General features: G+C 36.1%; 1 protein-coding gene and 1 long non-coding RNA gene across 4 annotated transcripts; both read left to right on the top strand.

Annotated features, from left to right (window-relative positions):
- The first annotated feature begins 15171 nt into the window (after nt 1–15171).
- LOC147479736 (uncharacterized) lies at nt 15172–16410 on the top strand. Of its 3 annotated transcripts, none has more exons than XR_015206372.1 (5): nt 15172–15419; nt 15509–15562; nt 15706–15812; nt 16038–16148; nt 16273–16410. XR_015206372.1 is itself a non-coding variant. In XM_086580905.1 (5 exons), the coding sequence occupies exons 1-5, from the start codon at nt 15387–15389 to the stop codon at nt 16309–16311; spliced, it is 390 nt and encodes a 129-aa protein (XP_086437031.1). In that variant the 5' UTR covers nt 15172–15386; the 3' UTR covers nt 16312–16410. The 3 variants fall into 3 exon arrangements, 2 of the variants coding, with proteins under 2 accessions (XP_086437031.1, XP_086437030.1); XM_086580905.1 differs by having other exon boundaries at nt 15509–15608; XM_086580904.1 differs by lacking the exon at nt 16273–16410 and having other exon boundaries at nt 15509–15608; nt 16038–16253.
- Nucleotides 16411–16621: 211 nt separating this feature from the next.
- LOC147479735 (uncharacterized) lies at nt 16622–17835 on the top strand. Its single transcript, XR_015206358.1, has 3 exons — nt 16622–16859; nt 17054–17291; nt 17723–17835. It is a non-coding gene; the product is annotated as an uncharacterized LOC147479735 (long non-coding RNA).
- Nucleotides 17836–22493: the final 4658 nt, after the last annotated feature.

Genomic DNA, 22493 nt, shown 5'->3' with positions numbered 1-22493 from the left:
TTTGATCGGGCTACCGCAATCCCAAGGAAATATTTAAGGTCTCCGAGCTATTTCATTTCAAATTCAGAAGCCAGATACTGTTGTAAGCTAGAAATCTCCTCATGATCATCACCTGTTACTACCATATCATCAACATAGATAGTCAAAGCAGTGATTTTACCTCTTCTATGTTTTAAAAACAAAGTGTGATCCGAGTTGCTCTGTTTGTAGCCGAACTTCTTCATAGACTTGGTGAACCTGCCGAACCAAGCTCTTGGAGACTGTTTTAACCCATACAATGTCTTCTTTAGTTTACAGGCCATTGTTGTATCTGAGTATTCTGGTATACCTGTGGGAGGATCCATATATACTTTTTCAGTAAGATCTCCATGCAGGAAAGCATTTTTTACATCAAATAAACTGAATAAGAGACCAATCTTTGTTAGCTGATAATGACAAAAGTACTCTCACAGTATTGAGTTTAGCAACCGGTGCAAAACTTTCTTGATAATCTACACCATAAGATTGTGTATACCCTTTCGCAACCAACCGAGCTTTGTATCTCTCAATAGCCCTATCTACTTTGAGCTTGACTGTAAATACCCATCTGCACCCCACTGTCTTCTTTTCCTTTGGTAAGATTATAAGTTCCCAAGTGGCATTTTTTTCAATGTTGCCATTTCTTCTGTCATAGCTTTGGTCCATCTAGAATCTACTAAAACTTCTTGCATTTTACTAGGAATAGAGACAGATGATAACTGGAGTACATAAGATGCATATGACTTAGACAACTTGTGGGATGACACATGATTGCTTATGGGATATTTCATTTTAGCTTTAGGATCAGGTTCATATATATTTAATTGGTGGTTGGCCATGGTTAGATCGAGGTGGAAGATGATAGTGAACTCGCCAAGAATTAAGACTAGGTAGGTTAACATCATGAATATTAGAAACAACAATAAGACTAGGTAGGTTAACATCATGAATATTAGAATCAACAATAATAGAGTCAGGCGATACCTCTAATGGGTCTTCTGGAGAAGACTGGATTATTAGTGGATCCGTTGTAGGAGGTAATGTACTATCATAGATTTGATCTTCATATTCTTCATTTGAGCACTCAGTGGGGGTTGCATCGACTTCTTCTATTGAGTTTTTATCACTAGGTGATTGTGGTCCCGATAAATCAAAGACCATTATATCATCATGATTCTGCAATTCATTTCTATTCTCCCCTTGAGTGAAGAATCAGTGATCTCTGTATAAAAAAAGGTCGTGTTAATGGAAAATGACATCCATTGAGACAAAAAAAAATTTAGACAATGGATGATAACACTTATAACCCTTCTGAGTTGAGCCATACCCAACAAAGACACACTTCAACGCACGTGGATCAAGTTTGGTGCGTTGTTGTGTATGTAAGTGAACATTACACCACATATCAGAAGGTATAGGGTGCCAAATGAACAATGGGCGGAAGCGTACAATGATCCGAAAGCACATCTAAGGGTCTCCGAAATTGGACAACACTAGAAGGTGTACGATTCATTAAGTAAACAGCAGAGGTTAAAATCTTGTCCCATAAGTGAGATGGGACATGACCACCAATTAATAAAGACTGAGTGATCTCCAAAAGATGTCTATTTTTTCATTCTGCAACCCCATTTTGCTGAGGGGAATAAGAGCAAGAGGTTTGATGTAGAATACCAGCCGAATGCATAAAGCCAGTCAAGTCCTTTTTGAAATACTCACCCCCATTATCAGAGCGAACAACCTTTATAGAGATGCCAAACTGTGTGAGCACCATCTGATGGAAAAGGGGAAAAACTATACAGACAACACTTTTATGTTTCAAAAAATATACCCAGGTCATCCGAATGCACTCATCGACAAAAGTAATAAACCATTTCATCCTGTTATGTGTAGGGACGGGGCGGGACCCCAAACATTTGAATGAACTAAAGAAAAAGGAGCATCGACTCTATTATCACTTTCGAGAGAAAAATAAAGATGATGGCTTTTCGCCATTACACAGGTTTCACAAGCAAAATCAGAAAGACTACAACCATTAAATAAATATGGAAATAATCTCCTAAGATAACCAAATGAGGGATGTCCTAGTCGTTTATGCCAAAGCCAAATCTCGCATTTATTTTTATTAACCTTATCGTCACTCATAACATGAGCTTGGACTCCTTGATTGGACCGTTGAAAACCATCCTCCAAATAGTACAATCCTCCACTTTGTTTACCACTGCCAATCCTCTCCTTGGTAAGGGTGTTCTGAAAAATACAGTGAGTAGGAAAGAACAAGGCAACACAATTATGAGATTTGGTTAATTGGCTAATAGAGAGAAGGTTACAATTTAATGATGGAACAAATAAAACATCATGGATAGATAAAGAAGGGGTACAGAGGTACAGTGCCAATACCAACAACTGGAGATGACACACCATTAGTATTAGTAATGACTGATTTGGAACAACTAGAGGAGAAATGGCTAAATTTATAACGATCGCAAGTCATATGATCAGTAGCACCCGTGTCAATTATCCAATCACTATTTCCAGTAAAAGCAATAAGAGCAGAGTTAGATATACCTGACTGGGCAACAAATCCGGTAGCATTGACTAAGTGACTCTTCGAGTTAGAAGACATGACAGCAGAATCGTTATTGGAATGCACAACAACGGAATCATTATTGGTAGGTAATTAGTCTGTCACTATTGGTAGATCAATAGACAAACAATGACCAGAAAAGAAGAAAAACAAAACACCAAAAAAAACTCCGATTCCTATAATAATGGGGTAATATAAAAGTAATCGGAGTTGGCTCTTGATACCATGTCAAAGATGTTTTAATGGATATTTCTGATAATGTTTATTGATGTTTCTAGTAGTATATATACATGAATACAGAGATCTTCCATATCCACACATCTAGAAAAAGATAATACAATTACTAAGATTACAAGATACTTGCTAATACTAAACATAGTAACAAATTGTTACTCTAACAATAAGAACAACACAATTACACGCCCAATCTTTAAACCAATTCACGATAACTACGAATCATTCAAACACAAAATTTGAATCTAAAAAAAAAAAAAAAACCTTCGATTTCAACTAGGAATCCTAAAAACCCAAAAAACCTCCGACTACTATTAACCAAAAACACCATTTTACTTCAAGCTACGAAACCTAAAAATCCAAAAGCCTTTTACAAGTTCCATATATTAAAACTTTTCATAATTAAACTTGTCACACCCTGAATTTTGACAGAATCCGGAAAAAACATTATTTGTTTCCGACTCTTCGATCTCCGAGGTGTGACGCACTCTCCACTTCCAAAAACCCATAAACAGTTTAAATGTGCGGATAATTAAAAACCAATAAAAATTTTAAACTTAAACAAAAGTCATCCTCATTACAAAAATTTACAAATGAAAATGCAAATAACCTTATCTCAACTGAAAATCTATATCACCTCAAAGGAAAACAAAGCCTATCTTGAAATGCGACGCTAACGCAAACCACAAGCAGCAACCAATCTTCTTCAACACTAAACCTGTCAAGACTTATCAACTATGTTCATTTAATTAACACACTCAATAAGCAAACATGCAAATCGGGTCAGCATTATAAAAATACTGGTGTGAGTAGCCATACAATACAAATCATACTAATACATATATGTACCCAATAAATAAGGCAGTTAGTTCCTCCACCGAGGCGCCTTAACTTACAATGACTAACACAACATCCTTACGTATCATAATTAAGGCAGGTAGTTTCTCCACTGAGGCGTCTTAGCTTCCAATAATAAAACAATCATATCGATATGTACATACCACATGTAAGGCAGTTAGTTCCTCCACTGAGGCGCCTTAACTTCCCACTAACCACACAACAAACCATACGCATAATAAATAAGGCATGTAGTTCCTCCATCGAGGCGCCTTAGGTTCTAACTAAACAAATAACCAACCAAGCATATTATATCCGTACCGCATTTTATGCTCAATTACAGAGTGGGTCGTCTCTGCCCAAGTAATTAGTTTGACCCACCCTTCTCCAAAACCATATGCAATCATCTATCTAAAGATATATCATTAACCAATATATTACTATAATTATATTAATTAAGGCTTTCTTTGTGTGTCCCTAAAATCATGTTGTATCTATGTCTTACCTAGTTTCCCTGGCTACTACAATCGCTTCCCAACGCCGAACATGTACATCCACATGCCTCCCTTTACATAATGAACCACTCCGTGTGTAACTACCCTGACTGGGATGTCGCACACCAGGTAACCCTCACACGGAAGCCATTATGTAAGTACTGCCATTATTCGGCATAAAATATCGCGCGTCTCGTTCTATTTTGCGAACGGAATAATCAAACCACTATTCGGCTACGCCAGAAGGGCCATTCAGATTTACTGAAACGCCAGAAGGGCCAATCACATTACTTACGCCCGAAGGTCATTCAGATTCACTGAAATACCAGAAGGGCCAAATCACATGAGTTGTGGTAGCTAGGTTCTAGGATTTTCGTTACGTAATTTATTCAAGTGTCATACATCTATGACTCATAATAATTCCACTATATCACGTGCAGGTCAAATACCTTATTGCACTAAGCCACAATATTTAGAAATATCTCAATATATCTCATAACCATTTTCATTCTTTCATGTGCCAATATATTATTGCACTACGCCATAATTCCATGGGAAATATCCACAAATACTCTACTAGCATCTCACAGATAAAATAATGAAGTGTTTATACATTATTTCTCCACAACTATTGCATTTAATATATATATATATCCCAACATATTATATAATGTCTCAATATCAACGTCAAATCTTAATTAGATAATGACAACCAAATTTATACAAACTTCCACAACATTTTAGCATTTGATTTGTCCATACAATTTACAACATAAAACGTAGCACAATTAAACAGTCCACAGTCCACAATCAAATCCCCAAAAAATATAAAGTCCATGAATCTAAGTCCGTATATAATTTAATACTCATAAAAACATATATATCTAAGTCTTGTTATCAGAATTCCCCTCTGGTTACGTGCCAATATTTATATGCTTTACACACTACTTACGTCAAATCTTAATTAGATAATGACAAACAAGGTTATACAATGTTCGACAATATTTTATTACTACATTTGTCCATATTCTTAAACATGTGAAAAAACTGGAAAAAGTCAATATTCCACAGTCAACGGTCAAAGTCAAAGGTCAACGGTCAAAGTCAAAGTCAACCCATCATGGTCGAAGTCAAACTGTCATTGTCAAAGTCAAACTGTCGTTTCTATGTTCAACAGGTTCATGGTCATAGCCATGGTTCATGGCTAAGGTCATGGTTCGGACCCACTAGCCAAACCCAATCCCCAAACTTTATAAAAAAGTCTAAATGTTGAAAGACCCATTTGGATCTCTATTAAGTCCTATGGACTGGCCCCGAACAATAGTAGAAACTGGCCCAAAAACTAATTGGAAAAGGCCCAAACAAAACAAACTAAAATCGGGCTCCAAAAACCAACTAAGGCCCAAGACCAAATAATAGAACTTTGGCCCAACCCAACTAAAACATTTCGCCCAAGCCCAAACCGACCTACTGTTCATCTTCTCCAACAGTTCTCTCCTCCACCACCACCAAAATCGACCACCACAAAATTCCAATCGCCACCCAAAAATAACCAACCGAAATGGGTTAGGGTGAAAAACCCCAAAACATTAATTAACCAAGAACTCCCAATTTCCAGTTTCGAAATCACTCCCCAAATTATGGATCCGACCGCCATTAATGGTTTCTTGGAGCTTTCAACAGCACTCACACCCCTCACACCCTACACTAGCTACCCATCATCCACAATCCATTCCAACCCAAACGACAACATTTCACCTAATCAAATCTAAAGGGGCGATTTCTCTGGCCGCCATTAACGATTTTACAGAGCTTCAGCCTAACTAGAACAGCCCACTCCTCAATCCCGACGTCCATTCTCTAAACTCCCGACCTCAACCAAAACAAAACAACAATAACACAACAAAACAAAACAACATAATATAAAGGCAGTAAGATTCATGGGCAGGCGCCTCCATGAACGCCTGTTCATAGCTTCAACAGTCCACCCAAATTCCATCCCGACGTCCAACCAACACACCACATACAAAACATAAGAACAGTTCCACTAGAATACAGAGACGACTTCTCTGTCTCGCGCCGCCATTGGCGACTTTTCCGAGTTCCAGTAATACGGACAGTTTCAATAATAACTAAAACAATATACTAATAACTATCCAGTTTAATAAATAACGTGACATGACGAATAATGATGAATAGTAAAACTGTTACCGTATACCGGTGAAGTAGAAAACTAACTACTCACCTGTACTAAAACCCGACGAATCCTTCTAGTCCGAATCGTCGTGCTCCACCCTCCAGCAAACGAGTTTCTAGCTCTGCCTCCATTTTTATTATTTTTTTATTCTCTAAAAACCCTATTCTCTATAACAATGTGATTATATACTTGGGTTTGAAACCCAAGCCCAACACAGACTCGGGCCCAGAAACCAGACCCACATATCCCAAATCCAATCCAACAGATTTTTAAATAAATTAATAAATTAATAACTAAATACATATTTTAAATACGGGCGTTACAGCTATACACATCTCAAAAGAATCTCGTCCTGAGATTCGGAAGTAAAGTTATACGAACAAATAATATTGGTTATTAACTTAGAATCTACACAAGAATGTACGTAGATTAAACTTAAACAAGATAACATTGATATTAATTATTTTTAAATAATTCCAGAATATATGTCCTCATGCCATTACAAAATCTATTATAGTTTAATTGTCCATATTAAAACACATTATTATTGTCACTTAAACGCAAGATAAATATATCATTTCTCATTAACATGCAGTTTCTTGACACGTAGCAATCTCTACGAAAAATAATATCCTACTTAAACTAATCAATAATGTGAGGTAAGTTAATCTCTGCATAAAACATTAGGGAGTTTTCATTATCATGCACCAAAGAAAAATCAGTTGCCTAATACACTTAAAATAAAAATCACTCATGTCATGAATACTACAATAAAATTTTATATTTACTTTAGTCATGCTATCAGAAATATTAAATTTAAAACAACCCTTGAATCCTAATTCAGGAATGCAATTAGGTCAAATACAACACGTATTAAAAAATAATTTTCCATATCCGTCCATCAAAATCATATAGACTGAAACAAAACAATTAAGAATAAATACTCGATATTCATTGCCATTATTATTATTACTAATTATTTTAAACGGTGAAAAGATTCCAAAAATTAATCTCCATATACAATTGACAATTAAAATAAGACTTGCTACAGTATAACACAAATTTAAAAAAAATATAGGATAATATAAACTCACTTTTAATGTATCAGCAACAACAATTTATATCGGCATGAACAAGGTTCAATATATTAATTAAGAACAATTAATCCAATTATGGTTTACGACTACCAATTATCACGACTAGTTTAATTAATCATTAATAACACAGTATTAAGAAAACAACCTACACATGCATGTCTTATTGGTGAAACCATATTATCATCGTATATACACAGTAATGGTTCATCTATATACAATAATATAAAAAATCGTGTATACGCAAGTATACACATCTCAAAAGGAATACACATATATTTTATTTATTATTCGGTCTATTTCTAACTAATCACCTCTAACAGATTAATCTCTTATACTTTAAAACATTATTCATCCATTACAATGTACGAGTGAGGCGAGATAGTTCCTCCAACATCGAGGCAATTAGTTCCTTACTTAGTGTGTCACAAAGTCATCCGTTAATGCAGCACATTCAATATAGATTAAAATATCTATTTGTTTCTTGAATAATAACATAACACTCCAATATAAAGTTCACAGACATGTTGTCGTACTTTATCCATACTCTGATACCAAACTGTCACACCTCGAAGATCGAAGAGTCGAGAACAAATATTGTTTTTTCGAATTCTGTCGAAATTCGGGGTGTGACAAAACTCTTGCAAAACCTTGAATAAGTTTTCATCAACTATCTTCTCTCTATCTCAATCAACACCCAATCTTATTTTTCACTATTCTTTCAAGAAATTGAGATCTATATTAAATTTTGAGTTATTCTTTTCGTATTTTTTGGTTGAGAGATTTCTCCTTGCACAGGGCTGGGAAATGAATTGGTATTGGAAACCATTGTTGAAACGGATGAGCAAATTGAACTCTTAGGAAAAGGTATACTATTCCCTTTGCATTCTTAATAGTCCTAATTTTGAAATTTCATCACCGCCCATTCTTTTGAGTGCACTGCAAACTGGGTGGTAATCTTCTTTATATTTGGCTACAGGTATTTGTAATTGATTAACTTCTTAAGTGGGATCCATAACACCAAATCAAAGTCTCTGCATTGGGTACTCTTTTTCTCCCTTCACCTTGATTAATCGAAACTTTGTTAACTTAAAGATGTCTTAGGGAATTAGAACCCACTTTTTTTTTTTTTTTTTTTTTTTTTGAACAAGCTTGATAAACATGTGATTCTTTTAACCCATTTTGGATTTGAATGATTTAAAATTTAAATATATGCATTTTGATATACTCATGGCTTTTTTTTATTAATCACCAGTTTTTCTTATTCTGTGATAGTCTTTGGGGTTTTGCCAAAAAAGGATCTAAATATTCGGTGTTTATATTGTTGGTCTCTAACTTTCCAACATGACAATGAGGATTCCCATAACATAGTAGATGCTGAAGTTTATACACTAGTTAAAAGAGAAGCTATGCCAAAAAAATATTGAGCTTCCACCAAATAGTTCGTAGAGAGTGAGCCTAGGTGTTTTAGATGTTAAAAATTAGACAATGACTGGAAACACGAGTTTACTTTTGGCTAATCTAATATTTGTTATGTATGCTCAGTTATGGTTCTTCATTTGTGGTTGTTATGTGTTCAATTTATTGTTTCATTGGGTTGGTGTAATCAGTACTTGATATTTGGTGGGTATTCAATTTGTTTTAGTTTTGGTACAAGTTGTGTGTATGATGGAATGGTTTGATGTAAAATACTGAGAACATCCCGAATTTGACAAGCCATCAACAATTTATCTTCTTAGACCCTCACCACGGGCACGTTAAAATATTATTTCAACTCAATGTGAACATTGTGGTTGAGTTAGACAAATATTTGTTAAAACTTTTCGGTTATTTACAAATTTTGGTTTGAAACATCCTCAAAATTATACGATATGGTAAAAGCATGCGAATAATCAATATGGTAAACACCCTCATTTTCAGTATTTTCTTCTCCTTTTTTGCTTCTTTTACTCAAATAAAATGTATTGCTACTGAATTATGTAATCATGGCAACAATTTGAGGATTTCTAACCAATCAATGAGTTCTATTCTGTTTTCTTAGAGTGTGTTTGTTATGATGGAAACACTATGGAAATGAAAGGAAAATAAAATAAGAGTGGTCCACCTTTTCTATAGTTTTTAAGGCTTTTGTTTACTCATGGAAAGGAAATTGACTTTTTCATATGGAAACAAAATCATGGAAATGGAAAAGGTTTTATGTCCTTAGCTAACCCCTGAAAATTTTGTGGAAATGAAAGAAAATAAATAGCTAGGGACTTACTACTAGCAGACCTAACAATACAATTATTAATTTCCATAGCTTTTGCAAACAAACGTGATTATTTCTTTCCCCAGTTTTTACTTTTCTTTCCTCAGTTTACCAAACACATACCATTTAAAATTATTTCCTTTCCATTCCATTCCATAGTGGACCATCCATTTTATTTCCTTTCCTTTCCATGAGTTAAAATTTAACAAACACACCCTTACTCTTCTTTTATTATTCATCTGAGTTATGTATTATGTCTTCATCTCTTGGCTATGCATGAAGTCTCAATTCACCATGCTTTCAACTCTCATTGAGGGTCCAAAGCAACCAGGTAATGATATTGACGTTTATTTGCAGCCGTTGGTTAAAGAACTCCAAGAATTGTGGCGTGATGGGGTGATGGTTAAAGATGCATTCAAAGGTGAAGAGTTCCATATGCGTGCCATTTTATTGTGGACAATCCATGATTTTCCAGCTTATGGGAATATCTCTGGCTGTAGAACTAAGGGAAAATTCACTTGCCCTCCTTGTGGTCCGAAAACTTATTCTATAAGACTTCACCATGGAAGTAAGCATGTGTATATGAGAAGTAGACAGTGGCTTCCATTGAGATCCGAGGCTAGAAATGATACAAGAGAAAGCACCTATGATAAGACAAAGGAAGAAGGTGAGCAATCAATAAGGTTGACTGGAGTTGAAGTTAAGAGAATGACTAAGAGTTTGAAAAATCATCAATTTGGGAAACTCGACAAGAATAAGGAAGGGAATAAAGGAAATTTGTGGTTTTCGAAGCGATCTATCTTCTTTAAGCTCAAGTATTGGAAACACATTCTCGTCCGTCATAACCTTGATGTCATGCATATTGAAAAAAATGTATGTGAAATTCTTCTTGCTTTGATGTTGAATACGAAAGGGAAAACTAAATATAATGTCAATGCACACAAAGATTTAAAGCGCATGAAGAATAAGAAGAAATATTGGGTGACTCAGCTTGGCGGGAAACAGGTTATGCCTCAAGGTATCTTTTGGCTTCGAAAAGAAGAGAAGAAGTTGTTCATCCAAACCTTGCACAATCTTAGTATACCTATTGGGTTTAGTGGTAACTGATCTAATATTGTCAAAAGAGATTCAATGGATTTGAGACAAATGAAGTCACATGACTATCATATTCTAATGCAACATTTGTTGCCGGTATTAATACAACATGCTTATAGAGATGGCAATAGAAAATAAGCTCGAACAATTATTACTACCATTTGTACTTTCTTTAGTGCTTTGTGTTCGAAGAAAGTAGAGATTGAAACACTTGATGTACTGGAAAGGGGGTATGGTCAAGGCATTGTGCGCGCTGGAGAGAATTTGCCCACCATCATTGTTTGTTACTATGATACATCTTCTTATTCACTTAGCTCATGAGGCTCGCCTTTGTGGGCCTATGTTTCTTTAGGTGGATGTATTGTTTTGAAAGGTACGTAGCCTGATTTTTGTTACTTATTTTATTTATTTATTTTCTCATTTTTAAGATTCTATTGCTTTTAAAATACTTTTTTAAGGCACATGAAATATTTCAAGGATTATGTTACCAACAAAGCGCGCCTGGAAGGGTGTATTGCAGAGCGTTACTTGAAGGAGGAGACACTAATGTATTGTGCTAGATATATAGGAGGAGGTGGTCTTTTAGATAAACTTGATAGGATGGCTGAAAATGAACCTGATGGTTTACCAGATTTTTTGGATATTGTAGACGACAACCACACTGCCAATGAGGGTGGGCCACTTGGCCCAAGTGCAAAGTATTTATTGGAAGGTGTGGAGTAAGAACAAGCACGACAATAGGTACTAAGAAGTCATCCCAGTTACGACAGATGGCACACGTAAGTATATCATGTCGTATTAAAGTTGTTAGAAACTCAACACAATCTAAATTATATACATGATCCTAACTGACTTTATTACCTCAAAAATCATTTAGGAAGTACACTAGCTTCATTGAGGACAATAGAACAAGTGCAAGGAGGAGGATTGGGCACACTAGGGTAGCATTGTGTTCTGATGATTTCATCACATGGTTGACAAAACAGCAGGAGTTCCTCGAATCCACTGATGATCACTTCAAGGATTTAGTTAGGGGACCTACACGCTTTGCTACAAAGTACCATAAGTATTGTGTCAATGGGTTTCTCTTCATCACCAAAGACTATTAGAAAAATAAAAGGAACCAAAACAATGGTGTTACCACAAGTTGCCCTACAACTTTCCATTATAGTTCTAAGGATAAAAATCCAATTGATGAAGATGCAGATTACTATGGCGTTCTAACAAACATTGTTCAACTAAATTATCGTGAAGGCTACAAGATTGTTTTGTTCAAGTGTGATTGGGCTAAGTGCACACAACTTGGTGTGAAAGTGGATAAGGAAGCAAAGTTGAGGTTGTTCAACTTATCCAATCAACTCAGTTCGGACCATATATGTGATAAACCATTTATTCTTGCAGAGAAGGCTACTTAGGTTTTCTATTCCCAAGATCCTAAGAATCTTGAATGGCATGTAGTGCTGGAGGTTCCAAGAAAAGTGTATTTTGATGAAGGTGGACCGTGTCTCTAAGAGGAAAGAGTGGTGAATGATTCAGATATAGGGCCTAACAACCTCGACATTTCTATGGTGGATGAACTGATATGCAACGACCCAGACAACATGTTTGAAGTTGTTGAGAGTAGCAGAAAAAGAAAGAGATCTAGAACATAGTCCATTTATATTTTGTGTTGACTTAGTGGTGTGAGTTTTGTGGTATTAAAATTTTGGTAGTTCTTTGATTAAGTGCAACTTTTTGTTTGAATAGGGTATGTCTGTACTTGAATCTTTTTCTTTTCCGGCTGTATTTTTCATGTGTGCATAATAGGCCTTTTATGGAATGCTTTCTCTTGCTACTTAAATAGAAATTTAAATTAAAAATTAACTGATCTTGATCTTTGCACCATGGACATGCATACTTGTTGTATTGTATTACAGCTCTTTGCACATGGACGAGGGACAAACACATAGCAGCTCACATTCACTAAATGATAGCCTTGGTGATGACTTTTAGTTTTCAGTTTTCCGTACCATTGTTTTGATCTTACTAACAAATTTGGTTGATATATGCAGGTGAGACACACATTTCTGGTGCATCAACTTCCTCTTCTAAGGAAACAAGAGGTCCTTCGATAGGTGTTTTGGAGGAGCTGCCCGTAGGCTATGAGAAGGTAATCATTAAGCTTAATGAGTGGGGTCAACCAGATGAGCCCAAAGAAGAGGTTGACCATGTCATCACCAAGCTTGGTCACATTGCTCGCCATGACATCCCAATTCGCTATGATAGCTGGAAACCAGTTCGTTTGCATGAGAGCATCATACCCAAAGCTATTAAAACTTTAGGAAGAATGTATGTGTTTGAAAACATCGATACTATTGACACGGATTGGACAATAAGCAAATTCCAGAAAGCATGGAAGGAGTACAAGCATGAGTTGTTCAAAAAATACGTCAAAGATCAACCTCCTTCCTTTGTGGGAACATCCCAAACAAGGAATTCCTCTGCAAGATTGGCGACAATTTGTGAATAATTGCAATTTCGAGAAATTCAAGGTTAATGGGTTTTCTATTTTATTTCATGGTGATTAGGTGTATGTGTTTTGATATAAATTAAAGTGCACTATTACTAACTTTAACATGTGCAGGCTTCTAGTTTGAGGAACACAAAAAATCGTAAGCAACAAAAAAACTCTTTGTGTCTTAGGAGGAAATCTGCAGCTGTAGCTAAAGTTAAAATGGCAAAGGAGAAAGGGGTCCCTGTGTCATCTATCACTAGATTGGACCAATATATTCACAATCATACAAGAAAGAATGGGGAACACCAAGACCCAGAGCTACCTGTTAGTGTACTGACTTAATAAGACTTGAGATACTAAATTATTTTTAAGATAGTAATTTGAGATATTTTTGTTTATCTGATTTACTAGAAAAAGCTTAATGGCTACACTGCTTTGCACCCGGAGTCACGAGAGACGTCGGTGAATGATGCCTTCACAAAGGTCTCATATTTAATCATAGTTGTTATAATTAATTATTGTTTGACATGATTCTAAGGGTACTAAATCGATTATCCATTAAGTACAGGTTCTTGGGCCAGATAGTAGGGGTTGTTTTCGAGGCTTGGGTGAAGGGGTATGCAAAACATCAGTGAAGAAGATGAAAGTTGTGGCGCAACAAAATTTAGCTTTGAAAGAGATGAACACGAACCTTGTGAAGAGGGTAGATGTGCTTCAGAATACAGTGTTGGAGAATTCAGCTTTGTTGAGAGAATTTATGAGCCAAGGAAGAATGCCTATGACAGATGTTGAATCGCCACGTTCTAGTCACACTTCCTCGGTAATTATTCGAGTTATTTTTTGAAAAACATCTCTTATAAGGAAAGAATGATAACACAATTTAATTTTGTAGGTTGTCAATGAATATATTGGTAAAGAATGTGATCTGCGTGGTGGTTGGCCACTTAGAGTCGTGGCAAGAGGTATCGTGCAAGATATTGATCCTAATACCGAGTTTGGTAACAGGAGATTGGAAGAGGAGAACTTCAAAGTTCATATAAGCGTGGTTTATGACGGAGGTGTTGTACTACCATTGCCTCATGATGATTGGAGATCAAAGCTTGGTGAGGTCACTCAAGGGAGTGTTATCTGGCCCAAAGAACTGCTAATGTTGTAATAATTGGGTCACCTTCTTGAAACACTGCTCATGTAATTAAATATTTTTATTGGCTTTTACCAATGCCAAGTACTAAGTAAACTACTGGCTTTTTGTTATTTCCTTTTGGGTTTTGTGGTTGTAATGTATATTTTTTATGATAAGTTTGCATTGCTGGTCCCAAGCCCAGATAAAGGAGGAGGGAGAAGGATGGCTTGCAGATGTTTTATTTTGCTGGATTCACCTACGTTAACTAAAGTTGCTGGTGCTATTATAGATGTAAGTAATTCTTTTTCTTTCTTCTACGATTTATGCTTGTTTCTATTCATGGCGAGAAACTCATATTTTACTCCATCCTTATAAGTATCCCTTGATTCATGATATAGTCCCATCATTTTCTTGACAACCTTAAGGCTGAGCGTGAACGTGGTATCACCGTTAACATTGCCTTGTGGAAGTTCGAGACAACTAAGTACTCCTGGACATTGTGACTTTATCCTGAGCATGATCAGTGGAACCTCTCAATCTGATTGCGCAGTCTTGAACATTGACTCAACTACTGGTGCTTTTGAAGCTGGATTCTCGAAGGATGGACAAACTCGTGAGCATGCCGAGCTTGCATTCACTTTGGGAGTGAAGCGGTGATCTCTTTGTAACTTTGTAACACGGTATTTTTTTTTTTTTTTTTTTATATTTCCTTTTGTTCATATTACTTTCTTTATACGCAGTTTGATACTTTATTTTAGCAAAATTTTCTGCAAATGCTATCGCAATCAATAAAGAGGCAGGAAACCTGCTAAACTAGTTTCATGATTTAGAACATTTGACCATCCTACTGGTGCTGGGAAGTCGATGTGTTATCAGTTACCGGCTCTTGTTTTGGAGGGAATAACTTTGGCTGTGAGTCCACTTTTAGCTTTGATGGTTGATTAGTTAAGGCAACTCCGATCCCTCCAATGATTCAAGGCACTGTTCTTAGTAGTAATCAGGTGGTTTGCAATTTCTTGTATGTTTTAGTTTCTCTATTTGTATGTGTACTGTCTTACTTTGGTTGTTAATTGTTTTTTTTTGTTTTCAGTCGAGTGAAGAGGCTTCAGAAACAATGAGGTTACTTCTAGAAGGAAATATAAAGGTAGACCAACATAAGATAAGTTTGATTGTTAATTTGTACCCACAGAGTAAGTAATATTGAATTTAAATTTCCTCATTCCCATACCTTTTGTAGTGTTTTCGTTTTCATTTTTTGTTTCTCATTTTTGGTTTTTGTCTACTTAGATACTTTTGCTGGATTCTCAACGATAAAACCCGCTGATTTGGATCAAAAGAGAATCAGTTTCTATTTTATCGATTCCCCCGTCTCACCTTTTCTGCCTTTTAGCTTCGTAATCTCCGTTCCTTTATTAATAAGAAAGATTAATTAGAGATCTTAACTAAACCAGCTGTATCTTCGTAATCTCGCTTATGTACACAGACAGTATCTTCCAATTGAAGGTTTGTCTGCCTTCAATAAAGTTACTGCTGAATTGCTATTAGAGTGACAATCCGTCCTGTTATACATAAGCGAGGTGCAATCATTTCGATATATAATTTTGATTCCTTATTTTCAGGTTGCTACCGTTCAAGGTCTTTCAAGGGCCGGTTCTCTCCGTCTTGCTGCCGCACTTATAGAAAGATACTTCCCTGGTTCCGAAGTGTTGATATCATCTCCAACTTTTCAGGTAATCACAAGAACATTTTCAATGATTCAAGAGTTCCGTGGTCTAAATATCGATATTATGATCCCAAGACAGTTGGTCTAGATTTTAATGGAATGATATCAGACATAAAGGTGATATGATGCAGGGAATGTGGAAAACCCCTACTGAGAGATTTTTCATGTGACTAGGGGGGTTCTGCTCATCTGAGCTTCTCAAGTACATGCATTGTCTTCTCCTTGTACCCATTAATATTCAGTGATCATGCAATAGCATGCACATGGATCAGAAGTAAGTTTTACTACGATATTACCTGATTTGTCATGTAGGAAATTTTCTTCAATTCCTTAATTTGTTATTTGTATGATATACCTGATTTGTCAGAATCATGAACTTAAAAGATCTATTTATCGGTCTTTCACTGCAGGAGGGGAGGGAATTTACAGCGGAGGCATCACACCTTCTTGACATAGGCCTTCTTCCAAATTCAAATTCTCAACTCAAGCAATTGGTTCTGAGACAAGTATGGAATATCTAGTCTATTTTTTTTATTGGTTTGCAAATTGGGGACATTGGGACATTAGACCTCTTGATAGGTGGGAAGGGCATTTTAGTTGCATCAATTGGAAGACTTTTTGGTGTTTCAATGATAGCAGCAATAGGAGTAGGCCTTCTGCTTGCACCTGGCGAGGAATTCACATTATATTTGTAGCTTTTGGAGAGGTTGTTAATCAGGTTTGTTTTTCATGCCTTAGGTACATTTCTTGTAAGTATTATTTCTTACAGTCTGAAAAGAAACGTAAATGCTCATTTGCTCTTTATGGATAATTTCTTCGATGCGAAATTCGTTCAAGTATTGAACGCAGACAAGAGAATGTTACATGCATATGTTTAACATGGCTTTGATTCTTTGCGGCTCACCTTTATAGGCCAGAGTAAGACCTTTATGGAATTTAAAATGGGAGATGAAGATGTTTTTAAGGATCCAAGACACCACTTTTAGTACTCTATTCTAATTGTTGGCTTTGAGTCAACCTCAAAATTGTTGGCGTTGTGTTTGCTATCTTCTTATAATGGGAGGACATGGAGTTTCTGAGATGGAGAGTCTTTCCTTTGCTTTCACTTGTCATATCTTTTTTGCTCTTCTACATCAAAACTTCCTCCAAGGTAACTTTTCTTCTTTATCTTGTGATGTTCCTTTTTTGTTGTTACTATATTGATACTTGTTTCTTAAAAGTTTCTTGCCGTGAATCTTTATGTATGTATGTAGGCCAAGTAGTTTATTTGGTAAAGTTTATTGGAATCATGTTACCACAAAATGAGGTTGAAGCCCGCTAGCACCCACCTGATGAATACCTTGTGTTACATGGGCACTGTGATCTTACGCTTAAAAAGACAATGTAAACAATAATAAAGAAATGCATGTCCTGGTAGCTCTATAACTACCCTCTAAACGCTTAATCAATTTTGTGGAAGATGTTATAATTCAATATTCTTATATTCATGTCATCATTAGTATTTATGTTCCCTAGCATAGAAAGCTCTATTATATAGTATCTCACACATTTTCTTAATTGTGGCATCTGTATGTTGTTTAGGTTACGAACCCAGCAATTGAACCTCTTAGAGAAGGCTTGGTCATGTCCCTTGAAGTTAATGTAGGAAAGCGTGGAAACATCTTGGAGGTTGGGCCTGAGAATGCCTTTCGTGTTTTGTGCAATACTTGTAAATGATAAAGATAGCTTCATATGTTCTATGCAAATCTTATCTACTTCCCTTTTTGTACCAAACTGAATTCTCCATATACTTATATCTGAATTTTACTAAATTAGGTAATCATGTCTGGTCCTATGTTAAATGAAAGGGAACTCGAGTCTTTGATGAAGGACCCCCGTTTGAATCCTCAAATATTGCCGACATTTTTTTATATTCGGAAAGGGGTTGATGGTTCACTGGAAAGAGCTCTACAAAAACTATGTGAATTGGCTGATGATGTTTGATCTTAAATGGTTCACAACTCCTTATCCTCTCCGACCGCCTCGAGGAGCCGGTAAGTGTTAGAAAAATGATTTGCTCAAATCCATTTAAATATGAATGAGTAGTTTGTCTCCCAAGTTACCCCAATTTTAAGATGAAATGAGTTTTTCTTGAAACAAGACATAATGTGAGAAAAACCTTTTCAAAATGATGCATTTGTTTGAAACAGTGTATTATGCGAAAAGGTCGACCTTTTCAAATATGCACCGGGTTTGAAACAAAGATTGTATCATGCCGAAAAGGTGCAACCTTTCAAATAGGCACCGGGTTCAAAACAGGTTATATGTCGAAATGGTGTGTCCTTTCAAACATGTGACTTTTCAAAGAGTTGCTTACTTTTTCCCAAGAGTCACTGTGTTGTTTCGAAAAGGCACCACTCACCTATAAATAGTGGATGAATTTGGAGAGAAAAAGACACCAGATCACACAGAGTTCTGACCTTTCTCTTCTCCCTATGTTCTTAGTCAAATACTATGTTGTATTCGCTGAGTCTATAGAATTGAAGTGCTAGCTTTCTATAGAAGGAAATCCGTTCTATCTTAGGAAATAGTTTCCCATCAACCTTCAAGCACCGTGAGGGGGAAAATCTGTCTTAAGGACATAGTGTATCTACACTAGGCTCGGATTTAATTAAGAAGTACAAGACACTTACAAAACAAAAGGTTTGTATAGTTTGGTAATTGGTAAAGAGTAAGTACAATTAAGTTGTATATTCCTAACAACTTAAGACAGATTTCTATAAAGAGTTCTTCTTCTTTACCGAACAGAATTTGTTTTTGTTTTTGTTTTCTTTTTTGGTTTAAGGAAATAACGAAGATGTGTTTCTATTTTAGAATAGAAATGACAACACCACCAGGTTCTCCTATTCATGCTGTTCCTATTTCATTTGTTAGACCTACTAGTTCGTTGAATGGTATGAACATTTTGGTCCCCGATGATGACATGTTCGTGTAGAAGTGGAACTCAATAACTACGGGTGTATACTAGCAATGGTAGATACTGGTTCAACTCATACGTTAATCTCTGAATATGTATACGAGGCTATTGGATTGAAACTAGCAGAATGTACAAGCTCTATGAGAGGCTTGAACCAAGAAGCTGAACCGGTGAAAGGACTCGCTTTGGAAGTTGACATTAAGATGCAATAACCGGCGAGGAAAGGTAGACGATGGTAGCTCGCTTAGACCATTTTCAAGTCATTCTTGGAATGGACTTCTTGAAAGCAAACAAGGTGGTGGTAATGCCACACTTGGGGGGAATTATGATCCAAGATTCCGAGAATCCTTGCTTCATTCCAGATGTTAGGAATGGAGGGTGCTAAAAGGGCTCTAAAAATATTGTATTATTTGTAAGATGTATGTGTTTTACTATTGCGCCAAAGAGTGTCAATGAAGAAGATTGCTTAAGATATTGTTTTATAAACATACTTGTAAGCAAAATTGAGGTCTTAGAAGTGTTTTCGACACTATATGAATGATATGTGACATTCTTTAAGAAGAAGCCTCACTTGAAAAACATATATCTACATGGTTTTCCAATTTATTGACTTTGTCATGAGAAATTGGAAAAATGTGGGGGATTATGTATCTTCTTGAATTAATCAATTCAAAATTGGAAATTTGTTGAAGCATTACTCAAAAGACATCAAATGTGGTGTTTTACTCTAAGAGAGATGCATAAATTTCTTGGAAATCCTCAAAGCAAACGCGTGCATAGCAAGGTCCACTATATATGGAATCAGAATTCATAGCGTTGGGCCGATCTGGTAGTAAGGCCGAAAGAGACTTCAAATTTCTTAGAGGATATTCCAAACTGGGCTAAACCTCAGCCCCAAGATTGTGTATACACCGTGATGACCAATTTGCTATTGGTAGAGCACGAGTAGCATGTATAACGGAAGTCTCGACATATACGTCGTAGACATAATACCTGGATTAGACAATTGCTCTCAAATGGAGTTATCTCAATCGACTATGTAAGGTCAAAGATAATATTGCGGATCCGCTTTACAAAAGGTTTAACAAGAGAGCAAGTAGAAAGATTATCAAGGGGAATGGGCTTAAAGCTTTTGAGATAATCAACCAAGAGTCATCATAATGGAAAAACCAACCTAGTTGACTAGAGATCCCAAGATCTAGGTTCAATGGGCCAACTGAATTATGTTTGTGACTCAGTTAGCACTGGGGAGTAATATTATACTCTAACCCATTCCTATATAAGACAGTGCATATCCGGCCCAGCGAGAACCGTGGATAAGTCGAAGCTTTTAATGATTTACTATATCTTGGAAAATTATGTTATCCAAGTGGAGTATTGCAGGATATTCTTTATAGAAATCACCTATGTTAGTCCTAGTATGAAATTTTAAAGACAAATGTCTCAAAATCACTATCTCGAAACCAAGAAGTGTTCAAGGCCAAAATGAACACAAACGCGTGAAACCAACAAGATTCGAGAGGCGATGCTGGCGTGAAGATGATTGTCTAGGTTTATACAAACGGTGACAGTTCAAGGACATTAATTGAAGTCTCTTCGATCGTCCATTAAATCCGATCGTCTTTCACTAAGGCAAGTTCAAGGCCTCCCATGCTACTTGACGACGCGGTATCTTTTCATTTGTAAAAGAACGAGAAATCCGATGTTTATGATAGAAGAAGCCAAATTTTCATTCATGTGGGGATTGTTAGAAAAATGATTTGCTCAAATCCATTTAAATATGAATGAATAGTTTGTCTCCCAAGTTACCCCACTTAAGATGAAATGGGTTTTCTTGAAAACAAAGACGCGTAATGTGAGAAAAACCTTTTCAAAATGATGCATTTGTTTGAAACGATGCATTATGCCGAAAAGGTGCGACCTTTCGAAATATGCACTTTGGTTTGAAACAAATGTATCATGCCGAAAAGGTGCAACCTTTTCGAAATAGGCACCGGTTTCAAAATGTATATATCTTAAAATGGTGTGTCCTTTCTCAAACATGTGATTTTTCAAAGAGTTGCTTACTTTTTCCCAAGAGTCACCGTGTTGTTTTGAAAAGGCACCACTCACCTATAAATAGTGGATGAATTTGGAGAGAAAAAAGACACCGGATCACACTGAGTTCCCTTTCCTTTCTCTTCTCCTTTCTTAGTCAAATACTATGTTGTGTTCGCTGAGTCTATAGAATTGAAGTGCTAGCTTTCTATAGAAGGAAATCCGTTCTATCTTGGGAGATAGTTTCCCATCAACCTTCAAACACCGTGAGGGGGAAAATCTGTCTTAAGGACATAGTGTATCTACACTAGGCTCGGATTTAATTAAGAAGTACAAGACAGTTACAAGACAAAAGGTTTGTATAGTTTGGTAATTGGTAAAGAGTAAGTACAATTAAGTTGTATATTCCTAACAGTAAACACCATTATGTCTCTGTATCTTCGGATATTCCACAGTATGTAAATGTTATTTTTACAGTTGATGAAGTATGTCCGTACCCCTCCCAACCACACAAACATTACTACTCATTTGACTATGAACCCTCATATAAAATGTGATTATTTTCTAAGCATCGTTATGGATTCCTAAGTTATCTTTAGTAAATAGTAATTTCATGAGCATTTCATTGAGCCGGTGATATAGCAGTAACATTCTCCTTGTTTTGTTTCAGGAACCAACTCGACCTGCTATCCTAATACTGCTTGCTGTCGGTGATGTTCACCAACATCCAATTCAAAACGGCTTGCGAATATCGGCTTCCATTGTAGCGGAATCTTGCTCGATCTTCAAAGACCCATCGGTTTGTTTGCCCCGATTGGATATGGTGCCGTGTCTTTCCTTCAATCTTTTAAAAGATGACCTAGTTTTAGTTTCTTCTAATATATCTCCATTCCACTTTATTCTCTAGATCTTTCAATTTCACTCACATATCAAAGAAAAGCATTATAATCGGCACCGTGTATCAACTTCATGATCATTCTTAAAAATATTTAATGAATTTATTTCTATGGTATTTTTTTTGTCTTTGTATGTCCACACTTGGCACTTGAAACATGTCGGCAGTGGCGATTAAGCAACAAAACTGTGAATCTAATGTGGAATGGAAAAATGCCTACGGTCACAATTGAACAAGCACAAAGGAACTTTTCTAAGGTCAAAGTGGCTACTGTGTAAGATTAGATGTATATGTTATTATTGATACTCTACTTCGAACAACCATTTGAGGTTTTCAGCAGAAATTCTTGCAAGATTAACTTCTACTATCCAATATAAGTTTCATGAAGATTGCTCTCTTTAAAGTCTTACGATTTGATACAATTTCAGGCGGTAAAATCTGCTCTTCTTAAAATACTTTCAAAA

This window comes from Coptis chinensis, chromosome 8 (assembly GCF_015680905.1).
Source record: "Coptis chinensis isolate HL-2020 chromosome 8, ASM1568090v1, whole genome shotgun sequence".
NCBI lineage: Eukaryota > Viridiplantae > Streptophyta > Magnoliopsida > Ranunculales > Ranunculaceae > Coptis > Coptis chinensis.
This window is presented reverse-complemented; position numbering and strand designations above follow the sequence as displayed.